This window comes from Amphiprion ocellaris, chromosome 10, assembly GCF_022539595.1.
Source record: "Amphiprion ocellaris isolate individual 3 ecotype Okinawa chromosome 10, ASM2253959v1, whole genome shotgun sequence".
In the NCBI taxonomy this organism is placed as follows: domain Eukaryota; kingdom Metazoa; phylum Chordata; class Actinopteri; family Pomacentridae; genus Amphiprion; species Amphiprion ocellaris.
The window spans coordinates 2,138,415-2,157,343 of NC_072775.1; the positions used below are offsets into that span (position 1 = coordinate 2,138,415).

General features: G+C 34.3%; 1 protein-coding gene across 1 annotated transcript; it reads left to right on the forward strand.

Moving 5' to 3' along the window:
* Positions 1-6,278: 6,278 nt before the first annotated feature.
* LOC111570589 (cathepsin Z) lies at positions 6,279-14,005 on the forward strand. The gene is made up of 6 exons (XM_055014039.1): positions 6,279-6,433; positions 9,166-9,329; positions 10,532-10,711; positions 12,061-12,211; positions 13,556-13,721; positions 13,866-14,005. The coding sequence occupies exons 1-6, from the start codon at positions 6,318-6,320 to the stop codon at positions 13,977-13,979; spliced, it is 891 nt and encodes a 296-aa protein (XP_054870014.1). The 5' UTR covers positions 6,279-6,317; the 3' UTR covers positions 13,980-14,005.
* The last annotated feature ends 4,924 nt before the right edge of the window (positions 14,006-18,929 follow it).

The following is an 18,929-nucleotide window of genomic DNA, read 5'->3' on the forward strand; positions in this document are numbered from 1 at the left end:
TATATATATATACTTTTTTGTTTATTTTCTTCATTTTTTTGCAAATTTTTTTTCAATATTTGGGTTCATAAAAAAATTCATATATGTGTGTGTGTGTGTATATATATATATATATACATATATATATATATATATATATATATATATATATATATATATATATATATATATATATATATATATATATATATATATATAAAAATAAAATTCCATTCTGGAAATAATCAGTTATTAATAAAAATGACTGGATATCACTAAAATGTCAACTATGATACAAAAACTCCCACCATTATATCTTCCCCTGTCCAGAATGACTTGAAAATGATCCATAATTATGGAAAACTAGTCCAGAATTACATGAAATTTGATGTGAAAAATTATCCCAAATACACAAAAATGATCCTAAATGGCGAGAAACAATCCAAGCTGACTCAAAACTTGTTGAAAATTACTTGAAAATTGTCCAAAATGACTCAAAAATTGTATGTAAGTGTTTGTTTAATATTCCCCAAGCAGTCCTTTAGTGAACTTGTTCAAGCTTTTCCTTCCAAAATGTCAACAAGATAACGCACAAGTTTTGAAAATAGCTTCATCTGTTGGTTTTATTTGTGTTCTGGTGATTAATTCAAAATTTGGAGCATTTTTTAGACCTCATTAGCAACAAAATTTCAGGATTATTCATATTTTTATGAATTACAAAACATTAATTTATGCATCGGTTTCTGCTGTTCTTCAGGTTGTTGAACAATATTTTTTTATTATTGTTGAACAAATTAATTCACTCCAGTACTGTACAATAATGCTACTTTATATTTTTACTTTGTGCTTGACAGGAGTGTTTTTTCTTGTTTATTTTGCTTTTTTGTTTGTTTGTTTGTTTGTTTTTGCACTTTCAGCAGGGTAATGCTTTTGTTCTTCTACTAAGCACTATATTTTCACACTGGTGTTTTTACTGCAGGAAAATTTTGATTTTAAGACTTCTAGCCGAACATTTTCACACTGTGGTATTTTCTTTATTATTGTTATTTACTTTTATTTACTTGAGCAAAAGTGTGAATGCAGGACCTTCTCTTTACACCTTTTCCCTCCTATTTATGCCCATAAATGTTCTGTTCGTACAGCTGCTTTTCTACATTTTTCCCTTCCGTTTCCACCTTTTCCCTCCTTTTTGCCCATAAATGGAATTTTTGTACGGCTTCTTTTCTGCTCTTTGTCCTTCTCTTTACATGTTTTCCCTTTTTTTGTCCATAAATGCCATATTTGTACAGATCCTTTTCTACATTTTTCCCTTCCGTTTACACCGTTTCCCTCCTTTTTATGCCCATGAATGTTCTATTGTACAGCTCCTTTTCTACACTTTTTCCTCCTTATTTTTGCTAAGAACACAAATTATTATTCTGAACCAAAATGATAAAAATGGCATAAAAACACATTGATTCTCATACGGGTCATTTTTGACCCACTTGTGGAGGAGTGTAGGGTCCAATCAGTCGTGCATCTAAGGGTTAAAGACCTGGAACGTTAAAGTGCATTTCTGTGTGACACTACAAGCACCTTCTAGTCCGCCGGTAATCCTTCTCACAGCAGAATTATTTGGAACTGTCACAATAAGATAAGCAGAAAGCGGCTGTGCTCCACTTCAATGAGCCAAAACAGTGTGACAATAAGCAGATAATACCGGAATTATTAAACCAGAGCAGGTTAGCAGAGTTCAAGCGCTGTTAATTTTTATTAGAATTTACAGTTGTGATCGTATGCTGTCAGAATATCTGCTGTGGAACGTCTCAGTGTAGTTTTGTACACGTTGTGCTTTTATGTCGCACATTTGTGTGAATTTGAAACCAAACCATGTTTCCACCCAAAATAAATGCCAAGAAATATCTGAGTTCTTCCCAGCTGGTCCAGTTTTCAAGGTCTTGTATTATTATTATTATTATTATTATTATTATTATTATTATTATTATTATTATTATTATTATTAATAATAATAATAATAAAAAATAATAATAATAATAATAATAATAATAATAATAATAATAATAATAATAATAATAATAATAATACGATACATACAGACAGTGAATGTAGTTTGTAGAGCAGCACATATCCAGATCTAATGATTGGAGCAAAATTATGTCATAAATAATGTTAAAGAATGATTTTTAAAAATGAGACAAAATGAAAAAAAAATAGACACAAAATGACAAAAACCAGACACAAAATGACAAAAACCAGACACAAAATGACAAAAAACAGACACAAAATGACAAAAACTAGACACAAAATGACAAAAAACAGACCCAAAATGACAAAAACCTGACCCAAAATGACAAAAACGACACAATGACAAAAATAGGACACAAAATGACAAAAAAGAGACATGTTGTGCTTTTATGTAGCATTTTTGTGTAAATTTGAAACCAAGAATGCCAAGAAACATTGGAGTTCTTCCCAGCTGGTCCAGTTATCAAGGTTTTGTCTTAATAATAATAATAATAATAATAATAATAATAATAATAATAATAATAATAATAATAATAATAATAATATGATACATACAGACAGTGAATGTAGTTTGCAGAGCAGCACATCTACTCTAGAATCCAGATCTAATGACTGGAGTAAAACCATGTCATAAATAATGCTAAATAATGAGTGACTGATTCATTTCTTGATTAAATATTGAAATTATTTCCCTGCTTTATTGCTTTTATAATGCGTTTTTTCCCCCCCATCATAATCAATAAATGAACAAGTAAAAATAAGCGTTGGAGCCGTGTACATTTTGTCAGATCAGCAGGAAACTTTGAAATAACACACTTAGCTCCGGGTCACAATCACATTACACCTAATGACTGGTGAAGTTCTGGTGGAGTATCTGCAGCTCTTAACAAGGTTATTATGGAACAGGATGAGGCTGAACTTCAGTGGCGCTGTGAGAGAGAAGCACTGTTGTTTGTACTTTAAATGATTAAAGATTAGACGTGCATTAGGCACCTAATAAACCCTCAACAGGAACACTCCATAAATCACTCAACAGCTATTATCTGTTGTACAATCCATCTTCGGTTTGTGGTGTTTATTTTGGAACAGCTTGTGTAAAAGCTGCTGGAGAGGAAAACTGTTGAAGATGAGTCAGGCGACGTGGTTTCTGGACGGCTGGGCTGATAAAAAGGCAAATATTTAAAAAGCAAATCAAACTAAAAATAGGATTTGACATCACTTTTTTCAGATGGTGTTAATCTCTAGGGTCAGTATATAACAGAGACTTTTGAAGTCAGTGGGATATAGCTGCACATATTTTTATTAAAAGTTAAAAAAAAATAATGTTTTTTATGTTCAATATGCCTTTAAAAATTCCATAATTATTTATTATGGAAACAATCACTTATTAATAAAAAATGACTGGATATCACTAAAATGTCAACTATGATACAAAAAGACCTGCAGTTATATATTACCCCATCCAGAATGACTTGAAAATGATCCATAATTACAGAAAATTAGTCCAGAATGACTTGAAATTTGTCCTAAATGACTCAAATTTATCCCAAAATGACAAGAAAAGATCCAAGCTGACATAAAATTCGTTGAAAATGACAAGAAAATTGTCAAAATGACTCGAAACTCATCCGGGTCAATCTAAAACTGAGGGACTTTTGAAGTCCATGGCATATATCTGCATACATTTTTATTAAAAGTAAAAAAAAAATAATGTTTTTATGTTCATTATGATCATGTCTTTACAAATTACATAATTACTTATTATGGAAACAATCACTTATTAATAAAAAATGACTGGATATCACTAAAATGTCAACTATTGTACAAAAAGCCCTGCAATTCTATATTGAACCTGGAAACTTTTGCCTTTTCTCCAACGCTCACATTTTTCAGAATACATTTTATACTTTAAAGTCACTTCTGGATCAGCTATAATTATTATTTATAATTATTTAAATATTTGTATTGAATTTTAATCACATAAAACACAATATTTACAGCAGCTGCCCACACAAGAGCGAAGAAAGATAAATAAATAGAAAATAACCAGAAGAATAATAAATAACCATAATAATAAAATATGCATAAATATTGAAATAGATGTGTAGAAAATGCACTATTTATCAGCAATAATGACATTTGGTGTCAGCTATTTTAAAGTTAAACGTTAGTGTCAGTCTGTTATCTTTGATTTTCCTTTATCACTTATATGTTAAGACACCGAGGAGAGAAGAAGTCATTGTTAGTCAGGCGAAGTTTCCCTATTTCACCCCCAAAACATGCCAAAAATAAAAATCAATGAAGAGAAGAGAAGCCAACAGGTCAAACAAACAGAATTCTCCTCAAACGGTCGCATCTTTAAAGCACAACAGAAGCAACAGACTGAGTGACTTACAGAAACAGAAAAATTAATCATGCAACTTATCCAGGACGACAACTGCAGCAAAATGTGTGTTCCTCATTTAGAATACAGTCTGGTGTCAAAACGTGCAAAAAAGGAGAACAAAACACAATTGTATTTTATGTAAATGACTGCCAAGAAAGATGATAAACTGTGGTAATGATGTGGGAGTGTGAAACCGTGGAGCTGTATTCTGGAGTGTGGTGAGACTGGATGGATATTGCTCTATTATTATGTTTCTGTTTTAGTAGTGTGGCATAGAAAGAACATTTTTTTAAAAGGAAAATGTCATATTTACACTCCGCTATGTGTATGTGACAGCTGCTTTGTAGCCGAGTTTGCAGAAAATTAATCCACTGTATGATCCCAGTAGAAAATGTTATTACACAGAAAACTGTAAAATAAATCTGCCATTTAATACATGCAGTAAAACATTCTGATTTACTTTTAGCAAGAATGCAACAGAAAGTTATAGGATACAGCTATGGTAGTTATTTATATAATAGTTATAGTTGTAATTATAATGCAATAAAACAGCACAAACTACGATTCCCACAGTCAAATTATCGATAAAAACCACAAGGAAACACTGTCCTACACAACACATGTAATCAGGAAACACCGGATGAGATCAAATCAAATAAATGAAATAAGAATTGAACATAGACAGATATAAATATTAAAAATAGAAAAATAAGAAGAAGAAGAATAGATTAAAATATGTAAATAAGTCTATAAATAGAGACATCAATAAAGACAATTAATTCTAAAAATATTAACAAATGAATAAAATCCTTCAGATCAGTCAGAAGCGTGACTCAGAGGTCGGTAACTTTCTGCTGCTTTAAGGGATGAAATCAGGACTTTAACTCAAATTAAAATGTTTTATTGCCTTTTAAAATGAAACAAACATCTCTGAATCCTGTAAAACCCACTGCTGCAAAAACACCACATCAGTTTTATTTTTGATATTTAATCAAAAATCAAACGTTTTTATATTACATTTTTTATAATTATATCTAAAAAATTTGCAAACGTATATCTATATATATAATTTTTTACTTTTTTCTATATAATTGGGTTTATATATGTATATATAAATTTTATATAAAAAATGAGCAAAAAACTAAAAACTTACGGGGTTTTTTTGCTCATTTCTTTCTGCATAATATACATTATATTTTATATATTTTTTGTATATATTATACTAAAAAATGAAGTGTGTGTGTGTGTGTGTATATATATATATATATATATATATATATATATATATATATATATAAATTAAAAACTTATTTTACATTTTTTGTTTTATTTTCTTCATTTTCTGTTACACACATTAAATATATGCTTAAATTTCCCTCGGGATTACTTTAATATCTATCTGTCTGTCTGTCTGTCTGTCTGTCTGTCTGTCTGTCTGTCTGTCTGTCTGTCTGTCTGTCTGTCTGTCTGTCTGTCTGTCTGTCTGTCTGTCTGTCTGTCTGTCTGTCTGTCTGTCTGTCTGTCTACCTACCTACCTACCTACCTACCTACCTACCTACCTGTCTATTGAGATCCAGACAGCCAGAAAAATGACCCTACTTTAATTATATGCATTATGACATTATGAAATCTACAGATGTAAACAAAGTGTAGTAAAATAAACACAAAAACGTGTATTTTGAGTGTTTTCTTTCCATTATTCTAAAAGAAACCATGTTGTGGTGAGCAAAATATTCCAAATTCTACCAGTGAATGAAGCAGAAAGTGTTTTTCCTGTACAATCTCGACTTAAAACGCCTTTTAGGAGAGTAAAATTAACGCCAAATAACTTTAGGATCAGTGTATCTCAGCTGTCGTGCTCGCTCCTGCCAGAAGGGGGCGCGCACGCATTGATTTGCGTCCCTGCGTCAGAAGAGGCGGAGCCAAGATGGCGGTGCTACTGCTGTTTTGTTTATCATTTTTTCCTCTGCAGGTTCTGTCCTCCGGGCTGCTGTCAGAGCCCTGCTATAAACCCATCACAGACCACAGACCGGACCAGGTCAGGTAAGACAAAGGACCCGGTTTAACGGCTGGCGGGGACCCGGTTTAACGATTTCTGTTTGTTGTTTACGTCCAGGAAAAGTAACGCTGCTCCTCACATTTAGATGACAGAGTAATTAGAAGTATGTAAGTGCTGTTTTTATATTCCTCAAGTAGTCCTGAGTGAAGTTTTTATAGTATTCAGTAGTGAGATTATTGAAATAACTCGCCATGGTGTTAGAATAATCACGTTAAATTAGTATTTAATTGAGAAATCATAATAACACTGTAATTATATCCTACCAATACAGTTATCATGAGTTTCTAGGCCAGCTGGGTCAGTCTATAACTGAGGGGCTTTTGAGGTCCATGGGATAAATCTGCATACACTTTTATCAAATGTATTGTAGTAACATTGACCCATCCAGAATGACTTGAAAATGATCCATAATTACAGAAAATTAGTCCAGAATGACTTGAAATTTGTCCTAAATGACTTGAAAATTTTCCCAAACACACAAAAATGATCCAAGCTGACACAAAACTTGCTGAAAATTACAAGAAAATTTTCCAAAATGACTCAAAACTTGTATATAAGTGCTGTTCTAATATTCCCCAAGTCGTCTTGAGTGAAGTTTTTATAGTATTCAGTAGTGAAATTATTGAAATAATTCGCCATGATGTTGGAATAATTACGTTAAATTAGTATTGAGGAAATTAAAAATGAGACACAAAATGACAAAAATGAGACCCAAAACAACAAAAATAAGATACAAAATGACAAAAACGAGACAAAACGACAAAGACAAGACACAAAATGACAAAAATGAGACACAGAACAATGAAAATAAGATACAAAATGACAAAAACGAGACACAAATCGACAAAAATGAGACGTTTTGTGTCATTTTGTGTCTCGTTTTTACCAATTTTTGTCTTTGTTTTCCTTGTTTTTTGACTAAAACAGACAGAAAAGAAAACATGGAATCCTAAAAGCTGCTTTTGGCAGAACAATGCCATAGATATTGATGGAAAAACTGAAGGGATTTTAGTTATTATCAAGAAAAACATGAAATATGTTTAGATATCAGCTCTGAAATGAAACTCTTATGAGCTGTTTTTGTTCTTATCATTATATTTGTCCAAACAAATGTACCTTTAGTTGTACCAGGTATTAAAATGAACAAGAAATTGAAGAAAACAAGGGCAGTCTCATCATTTTTTCCATGACTGTAGTACGTCAAAAGCTCATTTCACTCTACAGATAGACAGTTAAATTTTAAGATGCATTATTATGACAAACTAGTTTGTCCCATTTGTATTCATACTGCATGAAGCAGCACTTTGCGAGGGCAGCTGGAATATGTACTTGAAGTGAAAGGAAAAAGATTGAAAAGACAGCCTTAGAAACACAAAGAGAGATGAAAGAAATAAAAACTAGAGAGACAGGGTTGAGACAAATGAACCATGGCAGCACTTTATCTGTAAAATGCCCCCGGTGCTCTCCATTAAACAATTAGCTCTTAATAAAAATGCAACCAACTTCACCAACGTAGGAGTATCCCTGGGGATTTTAAATGATTTACTGAGTCACGCAGGCAACAAATTAAGACGTTTTTGGCCTTTTCTACATGATTATTATGAACGTAGAAAAACCCATTAGGTTGATAAAAAGCTCTTTATGTGATCCCTCTGTGATTCTCTGTAATTGTACTGAATTTAACAATTAAAAACACCCAACTGAAAGGAGGTAACTGGATTAAATTTATATCGCTGGCTTTTATTTTTATATCACTTTGTGCTTTGTTCATTTCAAGTTTTAGCAGAAACTCCGTCTTGGAAATGCCAAATTGAAATAAGTTTAACCCTCGTGTCGTCCTGCAGGTCAAAACTGACCTGTTTTAAAGTTTGAAAATGTGGAAAAAATATGTTTTCACACTGAAACTTCTGATGTCCACATTTTCTACATTTTTGAGAAATCTTTGAACATTTTTTGGTGGAAAAAAAGAAATGCTAAAAATGTTTCTTAAGAACATTCACAAAAAAAAAACCAAAATCCAGCGAATTTCACTGGATTTTGTTAAATTTTTTGTCAATATTCTTATAGAAAATATTAGAAATTTTACTGATATATATGGAATGACTTCAGATATTTTTAGGATTTTTCTGGAAGATTTTTACTCATTTTTTTGAAAATATTTACAAGAATTTTCTTGCCAAATTTGGGGGATTTTTTTTTTTTAAATCAAACTTTGAAGGGAAACATTTCAGGAATTATTGGAATTTTCTTCCTGAAGGTTTTGTAAATTTTCATAAATTTGGGGATTTTTTTTGCTGAATTTTTGGATTTTTTTTACAGACAAGGAAACAATATTTTTGGTGCCCGTAAATGAAGACAACAGGAGGGTTAATATATTTTTTAACACGTAAAACTAGATTACAGCAGTGCTTAGGCGAGAAGGTTGATTGTCCTGATTTCTCTGGATGATATTAACACAATCACTGATGTTTTTCACTCACTCGGGCTGCGGTTGTGCGTAGAAACGATGGGAATCACCACCAAATATCCTTTTCGGTTTGTGGCACCCGCAGGATAATGCGTCGGCTGACATTCAGTCGCAGCCAGCTCGCCTCCTACGCAGTCCTGAGAGGAGATATAATTAGTCAAACAAGTGAAAACACCTGTGTGGGCGCGCTATAAGTGTGGAGGTACCGTAGTGATCGCAGAAACACACTCATCTTTCGCTCGTTTTCAGGACACAAGCCCGACCACGCGAGTACGTGGAGGCGTCGGATCTCCCTCCGTCGTGGGACTGGAGGAACATCGACGGGAAGAATTATGTGAGCGTGACGAGGAACCAACACATCCCCCAGTACTGTGGCTCCTGCTGGGCAATGGGAGCCACCAGTGCACTAGCTGGTAACCATGACAACAGTGGGATGGAGGTGGGATAAAACTGTACTAGAATAGAGGGATGGATAGAACGAATACCATCATGTGGATTTGAAATGTATTATTTATACAAACGTTTGAGCAGAAGAAGGAGAAGACAGATACGGACTTCACATTGGAAAAAATGCTCCTTCAAAACAAACAAAAAAAAAACATTTCAAGGAACTTTTACCTGGAAATAAGTGAAAAAATCTGCCAATAGAACAAGCAAAAAATGGCTTGGTAAGATTTCTTGAAATAAGATTTATTTAAATATTGAGATCTTAAAATTAGCTGGGAAAACTTATTTTAAGGTATATTTTACCAGGATTGTCTAGCTTAGGTGTCTGAAAATAAGCCAGACATGCTAAAAAAACAGCAGTTTTTCACTCAAAAACAGATTTTTTCTTTCATGTAACCTCCTAATTTGAGATGTATTAACCCTCCTGTTGTCTTCATTTACGGGCACCAAAAATATTGTTTCCTTGTCTGAAAAAAATCTGCAAAAAAATTCCCCAAATTTCTGAAAATTTGCAAAACCTTCAGGAAGAAAATTCCAAAAATTCCTTAAAAGTTTCCCTTAAAAAAATTTCTCCAAATGTGGCAAGAAAATTCTTGTAAATATTTTCAAAAAATGAGTAAAAATCTTCAAAAAAATCCTAAAAATATTTAAAGTGATTCCATATATATCAGTAAAACTTCTAATATTTTCTTAAAGAACATTCACATAAAAATCAACCAAAATCCAGTGAAATTCACTGGATTTTGGTTGTTTTTTTATGTGAATGTTCTTAAGAAACATTTTTAACATTTTTTTCCACCAAAAAATGTTCAAAGATTTCCCAAAAATGTTGAAAATGTGGACATCAGAAGTTTCACTGTGAAAATATATTTTTTTCCACATTTTCAAACTTTAAAATGGGTAAATTTGACCCGCAGGACGACACGAGGGTTAAACTTATTTAGAGTTTTCTTGTAAAATTCAACTGAAAACAAGATAATTTCAAGATTGTTTGACTTAACAAGATATTTAAGATGCATTGTCTTAAAACGTCCCTCCATCTGCTGAAATGTCTCTTGTTAAGTGAATTTCTCTTGAATCATTTTGACTAAAAATAAGACAAATAGACTTGGTAAGATTTTGAGTTTTTGCAGTGCAAACGTTTGTTGTTCTTGTACTTTTTGTAAAGATCGCATCAACATCAAGCGTGGAGGGGCGTGGCCGTCAGCGTACCTGTCCGTCCAGAACGTGATCGACTGCGGGAAGGCAGGCTCCTGCTATGGAGGAGATCACCTGAGAGTCTACGCCTATGCACACGAAAAAGGCATTCCTGACGAGACCTGCAACAACTACCAAGCCAAGAACCAAAGTAAAAACAACCATCTGTCTGTTTTTGGGGCTGTTAAACCACCAAAAGTATGAGGACAGAGATTCACTGAGGCTGTCGTTTCTTGTAAGAAAATGAAAATTAGCTCCAAAGTTTGGGCCATTTGTAAGAAATCTTTTTGGAGAAGTTTCTCTCAGGTTGTTGATAAACCCCTAAAAACTAATTTTTGTGTTTCCAAGTTACACATTTAGATATTTTTGGCTAAAACTACTCAATGGAAAGTTGTAATATTGGAGTAAGTCAGCCATGAAAACTGATTCTGAAGGAGAGGGAGTTGACAGGATTGGTTCTTTGGGTTTGTTACGTATGAAACCCTGCTAGTCTGGATCTGTGTTTTTGAGATTGTCATCAGTATACGCTAGTTTCAAGTTGGAAATGTACAGCCATGATATTAATTTCTTATTTAACTCATTACATGTCTTCTACCACACTAATGAAAAAACACCTTATGGACACGTTGACAAGGTAAAAAACTTAAGCATACATTATATTTATGCAGGTATGTTCCTAACTTTGTAGCAACCGTTTGGAAAAATTGTAGACATGTTTGGACACAAAAACACCCCATGCACAAATTTAGAACTGTGAAGAAAGAAATAATATAAAGATCATCCCAGTTTGTTGACTTCAAGCCTCAAGCCCATCCAACACCTATGAACTGTGAGCCAGGCCTTGTTTACCTGCATTGCTGTCATAGCAGCAGTGGTTAAAGTGAGATGTTCAACATGTGTCAGCCATTAATCACTATGTACAGGTTGTCCCTAAAGTCTGGACACACAGGAAATGTCATTAACTACAATGTTTTTGCCTCCACAGATTGAATATGGCTTTGTTGAAAGAAGAAAGAGTTGAACTGGTACTTCTTAGTGGATGTAAAGGATGGACATACCAGAAGATAGGGTTAGGGTTAGTAGGCTTCGAGTTAGTAGGGTTAGGAGGTTTAGGGTTAGTAGGGTTAGGAGGTTTAGGGTTAGTAGGGTTAGGAGGGTTAGAATTAGTACACTTAGGGTTTGTAAGGCTTGGGTTAGTAGGCTTAGAGTTAGTAGGATTAGTAGGGCTAGGGTTAGTAGGGTTAGGGTTGTTAGGGTTAGTACAGTTAGGTTTAGGTTCAAGTGCATTGCTCTGATAAAAACACTGTGATGGACATGGGCTCAAGGGGACTGTGGGATAACAAAATCTTAAAGTTAATTTAAAAAGAGCAAAAAATGTATGTAAAAGACCCAATAAAATCATCTGTGTGAGGTAAACTGGGCCACCATACAGGTAATGCAGCAGGATCTTGATCTTGTCATGAAAACCAATGAATTGAATGTAAATCTCTATTGTTTCAGAGTGCGAGCTGTTCAACCAGTGTGGAACCTGCTCCTTCTTCGAGTCCTGTGCGGTGGTGAAGAACTACACCGTGTGGAAGGTGGGAGACTACGGAGAAGTTTCCGGACGAGACCACATGAAAGCTGAGATTTTCACCAACGGTCCCATCAGGTAGAGCCAGTCATCCTCTAATTACTCATCCACCTACAGCCTCCGTGTGAAGGAGGAGATTCAGCCTGAACTTTGCAGAGCGATTCTTCATCTCAGTGAAGTTTTTATTAGCAGATACATATTTAATCATTCCTAAAACCTGTGAGAAACCCGGCAGCAGAGTGTACTTTTATTTCACTCAGAAAAGTCTTCAAATATATTAAATTAAAGCCTTTAAGTATTGAAAATATCTACCTTTATTTAGGTATTATTCTATTTCCTCTTGACTCAACTGAACTTTATTTCTCCTAACAATTCTACTCTTCTCGTTCAGCATCTTAGGTTGGCTGTTCTTCTTTTAGTGAGGCTCTGGTTTCGACAGTTTTATATCGTCTTTAAAATTAACTCATGCAGTATTTAACCTTTTTTACAAGTTTTCTTTTGTAATACCTGCCGACTAAACTTTTCAAAAACTTTTTTTTTGAGTCAGTTGAGAGCTTTATTAAAATTAAAAAAGAGCCTCTAGCACAGTGGTGTCAAACTCATCTTAGTTCAGGTTCCACATTCAGTCCAGTTTGATCTCCAGTGACCAGTAAAATCACAGCATAATAACCTGTAAATAACCACAACTCCTAATGATTCCTTTGTTAACCCTAACCCATCTTTTTACAAAACATCATGAACAACCTGAAATTTCTAAAGAAAAATAAGTTAAGTTTCAGCAATATTCATCCTCAGTTGATCATTTCCACATTACAACTTCCAGATCACAGTGTGTCGACAAAGGAACACAACATTTAGTCACCTGGAACTGAACCAGAGAAGATTTACTGGAGGATCAAAATGACAAAAAACAACAAAAATGAGACAAAATGACAAAAACGAGAAACAAAACGACAAAAAAAGAAAAAACAACAAAAACAAGACGCGATATGACAAAAGAACAATGAACAATCTAGTATTTTACTTTCTGATCAAAACAACTTGTCATGGTCTAGAAATGATTTTAAACTTATAGTTTCACTAATTTCCAATCTGCAGTTAATGTCTTCTCTGGAATTTTTACACTTTGAGGGCCGGACTGGACCCTCTGGAGGACCGCTTTTGGCCCGCGGGCCTCATGTTGGACACCCGTGGACTAGGTGCACATCGCACTTAATAATCCTGGATAATAAAATATTTCATGAGAATTTTGGGTTCATTCAAGTGTGGAAAAGATTGACCAATATCTACATAAGAATGTCAGGTTACACAAAGCTCCTGTGGGCAAAACTAGCTGAGACACATTCGTTGCAGGTACGAAAGGTCGTTTTTAAGATTGATCCTCACACGTACAACCCAGAATCTCCTGTGTTTGTCTTTCAGTTGTGCCCTGATGGCGACTGGCGGTTTGGAACAATATTCCGGAGGGGTCTTCTCAGAGTTTCACCCTCTTTCTCTGCCAAATCACATCGTATCCGTGGCTGGCTGGGGCGTGGATGAAGACGGGATCGAGTTCTGGATCGTCAGGAACTCCTGGGGAGAATTCTGGGTTGGTCTCCTCCGTCTGAAACATGTCGGCTCTGTCGCTATAATTTGCACACTCTTGTCGATCTAGATTTGCTTGTGCTGAAGCCGAAAGTATTTCAGGAAAGGCTTTTTCTCAGACAGCATTGTTTTGTCTTCTTTCTTTCAGGGGGAACACGGCTGGGCGAGATTAGTCACCAGCGCTTACAAAGGAGGAAAAGGCAACTTCTTTAACCTGGGTATTGAGAAAAACTGTGCATTTGGAGACCCTATTGTAACATAGATGCATAATTAAACTGATAAACTACATTTTTTTGGTATGTCTGGCTTATTGAAATTATTTTTCTTGACTTGGATGATGGAAATACTCCATTCAATACACCAGCAGGTTTATGTGGGACTGTTTATTGGCTGAAAGCAGTAAAGTCCAGGAGTATCTGCTGGTAGAAGCCAAGAAATAGTCTGGTCCCAAACTCCCTCCAGAAACCACAGTTGTGCTATTTGGTTTATGCACAATTTACCCAATCAGTGAGGCTAGTTCATGGCTTCTACAGACTTTGAAAGGAGTTCTGATCATAATAGAAAAGGTGCACAGATGGTTGCACTGCCCCTCATATCAGAGAATCACTAGAGGATCCTGTGAACGTTCCTGAAGGGTTGGCTGCGACTTTTTACAGGATATAGTGTCTAATGGCTGGAGAAACATGTCAGTGTGATTATTCCTGAGATGTGTGGAGTGCAATGGGTGGATGTAGCACAGGACTTCTGGAGAATTCAGAGCCTCCCGCTGTGTGGAAGTATGGAGTCTTTAATTATCGCCGTTTGTTTGGAGTTATAAAGGTGTGAAGAACTGAGAATCCTCCTCAGGATGAGAAATATTTGTTAGAAACACGGTTTGGTTTTGTGTCTCGTGCATAGAACATCGGTTAACTGGGTTTTATGTGTAACGAACATGTATATGTGGGAAGCATAAGTGGGCCTTTTGACGGGTGAGGACAGATATGTCAAACATACGGCCTGCGGGCCAAAACTGGCCCGCCACAGTGTCCAATCCGGCCCACAGGAAATGAATGTTAATTTAAAATAATTTCTAGATCTTCACAAGTTGTTTTGATCATATCTTTCAATTCCAAACAGCTGAGACTAAATGTCTATGGGTCATTTTGTTTCTCACTTTTGTCATTTTGTGTCTCATTTTTGTCATTTTGTGTCTTGTTCTTGTCTTTTTTTGTCATTTGTCTTGTATTTTTGTTGTTTTGTTTCTTGTTTGTGTCATTTTGTGCTTCCTTTTTGTCTTGCTTGTGTTTTTGTCTTGTTTTTGTCATTTTGTGTTCCACGTTATTTGTTGTTTTGTGTGTCATTTTTGCCATTTTGTATTTGTTATTTCTTGTCTCATTTGTGTCTTTTGAGTAATTATTTGTCTTGTTTTTGTCCAGTCAAATTTTTGGTCTCCGTTTTGTTTCATGTCATTTGTCTCATTTTTTGTCGTTTTGTGTCTCATTTTTGTAATATTTTGTATTGTTTTTGTTGCTTTTTGTCCTTTTTTTGTCTGACTTTTGTCATTTTGATCCTCCAGTAAATCCTCTATGGTTCAGTTCCAGATGACTAAATGTTGTGTTCCTTTGTAGACACTCTGTGATCTGGAAGTTGTAATGTGGAAATGATGAACTGAGGCCAAATGTTGCTGAAATTCCACATATTTCGCTTTAAAAAAACTTCTGGTTCTTCATAATGTTTTCTAATAAAGATAGTTCATTAAATGTGAGCACTTTCAGAATGTGTTTTTTTGCTCAAAGACAAAGGTGATAGATTTGGAGTTGTGGTTATTTATAGGTTATCATGCTGTGATTTTATTGGTCACTTGAGATCAAATTGAGCTGAATGTTTCCCCTGAACTAAGATGACTTTGACACCTCTGGTCCAGAATAGTTGTAATGGGTGGATCTGGTTCCCTTTAAGGAGGTCTAAGCTAACAGTTTGCCCACGTTTCCAGCTAATTTTAAAGCTCAGACATGAGAGAAGCAGCAAACTCTGCAAGAAAACAAATTAGGTAATTTCCCAAAACGCCACATTATTTGCTTTAACCCTCATGTCGTCCTGTGAATCAAAATTGACCCATTGTAAAGTTTGAAAATGTGGGAAAAAATATATTTTCACAGTGAAACTTCTGATGTCCACATTTTCAACATTTTTGGGAAATCTTTGAACATTTTTTGGTGGAAAAAAAAGAAATGATAAAAATGTGTACGAACATTCACATAAAAATCAACCAAAATCCAGTGAATTTCACTGGATTTTCGTTGATTTTTATGTGAATGTTCTTAAAGAAAATATAAGTTTTATTGATATATATGGAATTACTTTAGATATTTTTAGGATTTTTTGGGAAGATTTTTTACTCATTTTTTGAAAATATTTACAAGAATTTTCTTCCCAAATTTGGGGGATTTTTTATTTTTTTTTGGAATAAAATTTTTAAGAGAAACTTTTAAGGAATTGTTGGAATTTTCTTCCTGAAGGTTTTGCAAATTTTCAGAAATTTGGGGAATTTTTTGGCAGAATTTTTGGATTTTTTTCAGACAAGGAAAAAATATTTTTTGGTGCCTATAAATGAAGACAACAGGAGGGTTAAGGCCTTTTTCTCTTAAGTATATCCATTTGTGATTATGAGCTTAACCACACTCAGACCTTGTATTTAAATATTCTAACACAGCAATTAATTTCCTGAACTGCAGCCTGGACGGATGACCTGCTGCTGAATGTAATTTTGAGCTCGCTCTGCTAAAACTGCTGTTTCTTCGCTTCATAATCATCATCACACATTTCTCAGGAAGCTGTTTATTCCTTCAGACAACGGCCAGAGTCATTCGCATTTAAATCCACTTGAGGTGAAACATCAACGATTCTGAGGAGCTCTCAGTTACATTCTGTCCTCCGACGGCTGCGTAACATCTGGAGGCCAAACAGTTGGACTAATTTCAATCTGCTCGGATGCAGCGTCGCAGAAAACTGGCACATGCAACAAACGCATCATTTTCACACAAGTGGGGAGCTTCTCTCAACCCTCAAGCGACCAAGCTATTTTAGCGACTAAAACGACCGAGTAGTTATGGAATTTGTAAAGACGTGATCACAATGAACATAAAAAAAACATTAGCTTCTTTGCTTTTAATAAAAATGTATGCAGATATATCCCATGGACTTAAAATGTCCCTCAATTACATATTGACCCAGAGAATTTTTTGAGACATTTTGGGCAATTTTCTTGTCATTTTCAAGAAGTTTTATGTCAGCTTGGATCATTTTTGTCTCTTTGCGATAATTTTCAAGTCATTTAGGACAAATTTCATGTCATTTTGGACTAATAACTAAAATCACTTCAGTTCTTCCATAGCTATGGCATTGTGCTGCCAAAAACAGCTTTTAGGATTCCATGTTTTCTTTTCTGTCTGTTATAGTCCAAAAACAAGAAAAACAAAGACTCTTTGTCATTTTGTGTTTCGTTTTCGTCATTTTGTGTCTCGTTTTTGTTGATTTGTGTCTCGTTTTTGTCATTTTGCATCTTTTTTTGTCATTTTGTCTCATTTTTAATTTTAATTTTAATTTTCTCAGTACTAATTTAATGTTATTATTCTAACATCATGGCGAGTTATTTCAATAATTTCACTACTGAATACTACAAAAACTTCCCTCAAGACGACTTGGGGAAGATTAAAACAGTACTTATATACAAGTTTTGAGTCATTTTGGAAAATTTTCTTGTAATTTTCAACAAGTTTTATGTCAGCTTGGATCAATTTTGTGTCTTTGGGAAAATTTTCAAGTCAGTTAGGACAAATTTCATGTCATGCTGGACTAATTTTCTGTAATTATGGATCATTTTCAAGTCATTCTAAACAATTTTTGAGTCATTCTGGACAAGTTTTGAGTGATTTTGACAATTTTCTTGTCATTTTCAACAAGTTTTATGTCAGCGTCGATCGTTTCTCGTCATTTTGAATAATTTTTGTGTCTTTGGGGAAATTTCATGTCATTCTGGACTAATTATGGATCATTTTCAAGTCATTCTGGACAAGTCAATATATAATTGCGGGATTTTTTGTATCATAGTTGACATTTCTGTGATATCCAGCCATTTTTTTTTATTAATAAGTGATTGTTTCCATAATAAATAATTGTGGAATTTGTAAAAACATACATTTTTTTCTTTTTTTTTTAACTTTCAATAAAAATGTATGCAGATATATCCTACAGACTTCAAAAGTCCCTCAGTTATATATAGACCTTAGTAATGCCTTTATACTTACTTCAATTAGCGAACTTACTTAAAAGGACAATATTCTGAGCCCAGTTGGTTTTTCATCCATTTAAAATAGTTAAGAAATGTTTTCTACACCCATAAATGCACGTACACACCGATACATACAGGCTCAATGAAAACTGAGGGGTTAAAGGGGGATTTCATCCTTTGCCCTGAGGTGACTTCTGCTATGATTTTCCGCGGTTGTACAAAGTGGACTCTGGAGGGCGCTATGCTGCTATCCCGACCTGCTGCACACATCTGACCACATGTTTACTTCAGTGTCCATCATGAACGGTTTAATACGACGCTGGTGTTCACAGAAAGTGCATCAACCCTTAACGCCGCCGTCCATATTATTATTATTATTACATTTCTCCCAGATCGCATCAGATCAGACCTAAACATTGAGGCGATGCTGGAAGAACAGCTACAGTTATGGGATGGGACTGGATCGATCACTAGCTTGTGTCTGATGGCACCTGGCGATGTTTCATTTTGTTTTAACCCTCGTGTCGTCCTGCGGGTCAAAAGTGACCCGGTTTAAAGTTTGGAAAAAAAACTATTCACAGTGAAACTTCTGATGTCCACATTTTCAACATTTTTGGGAAATCTTTGAACATTTTTTGGTGGAAAAAAAGAAATGTTAAAAATGTTTCTTAAGAAAATTCACATAAAAATCAACCAAAATCCAGCGAAATTTTTACTGGATTTTGGTTGATTTTTATGTGAATGTTCTTAAAGAAAATATTAGAAGTTTTACTGATATATATGGAATCACTTTAGATATTTATAGGATTTTTTTGGAAGATTTGTACTTATTTTTTGAAAATATTTACAAGAATTTTCTTGACAAATTTGTTTTTTTTTTGAGGGAAACTTTTAAGGAATTATTGGAATTTTCTTCCTGAAGGTTTTGCAAATTTTCAGAAA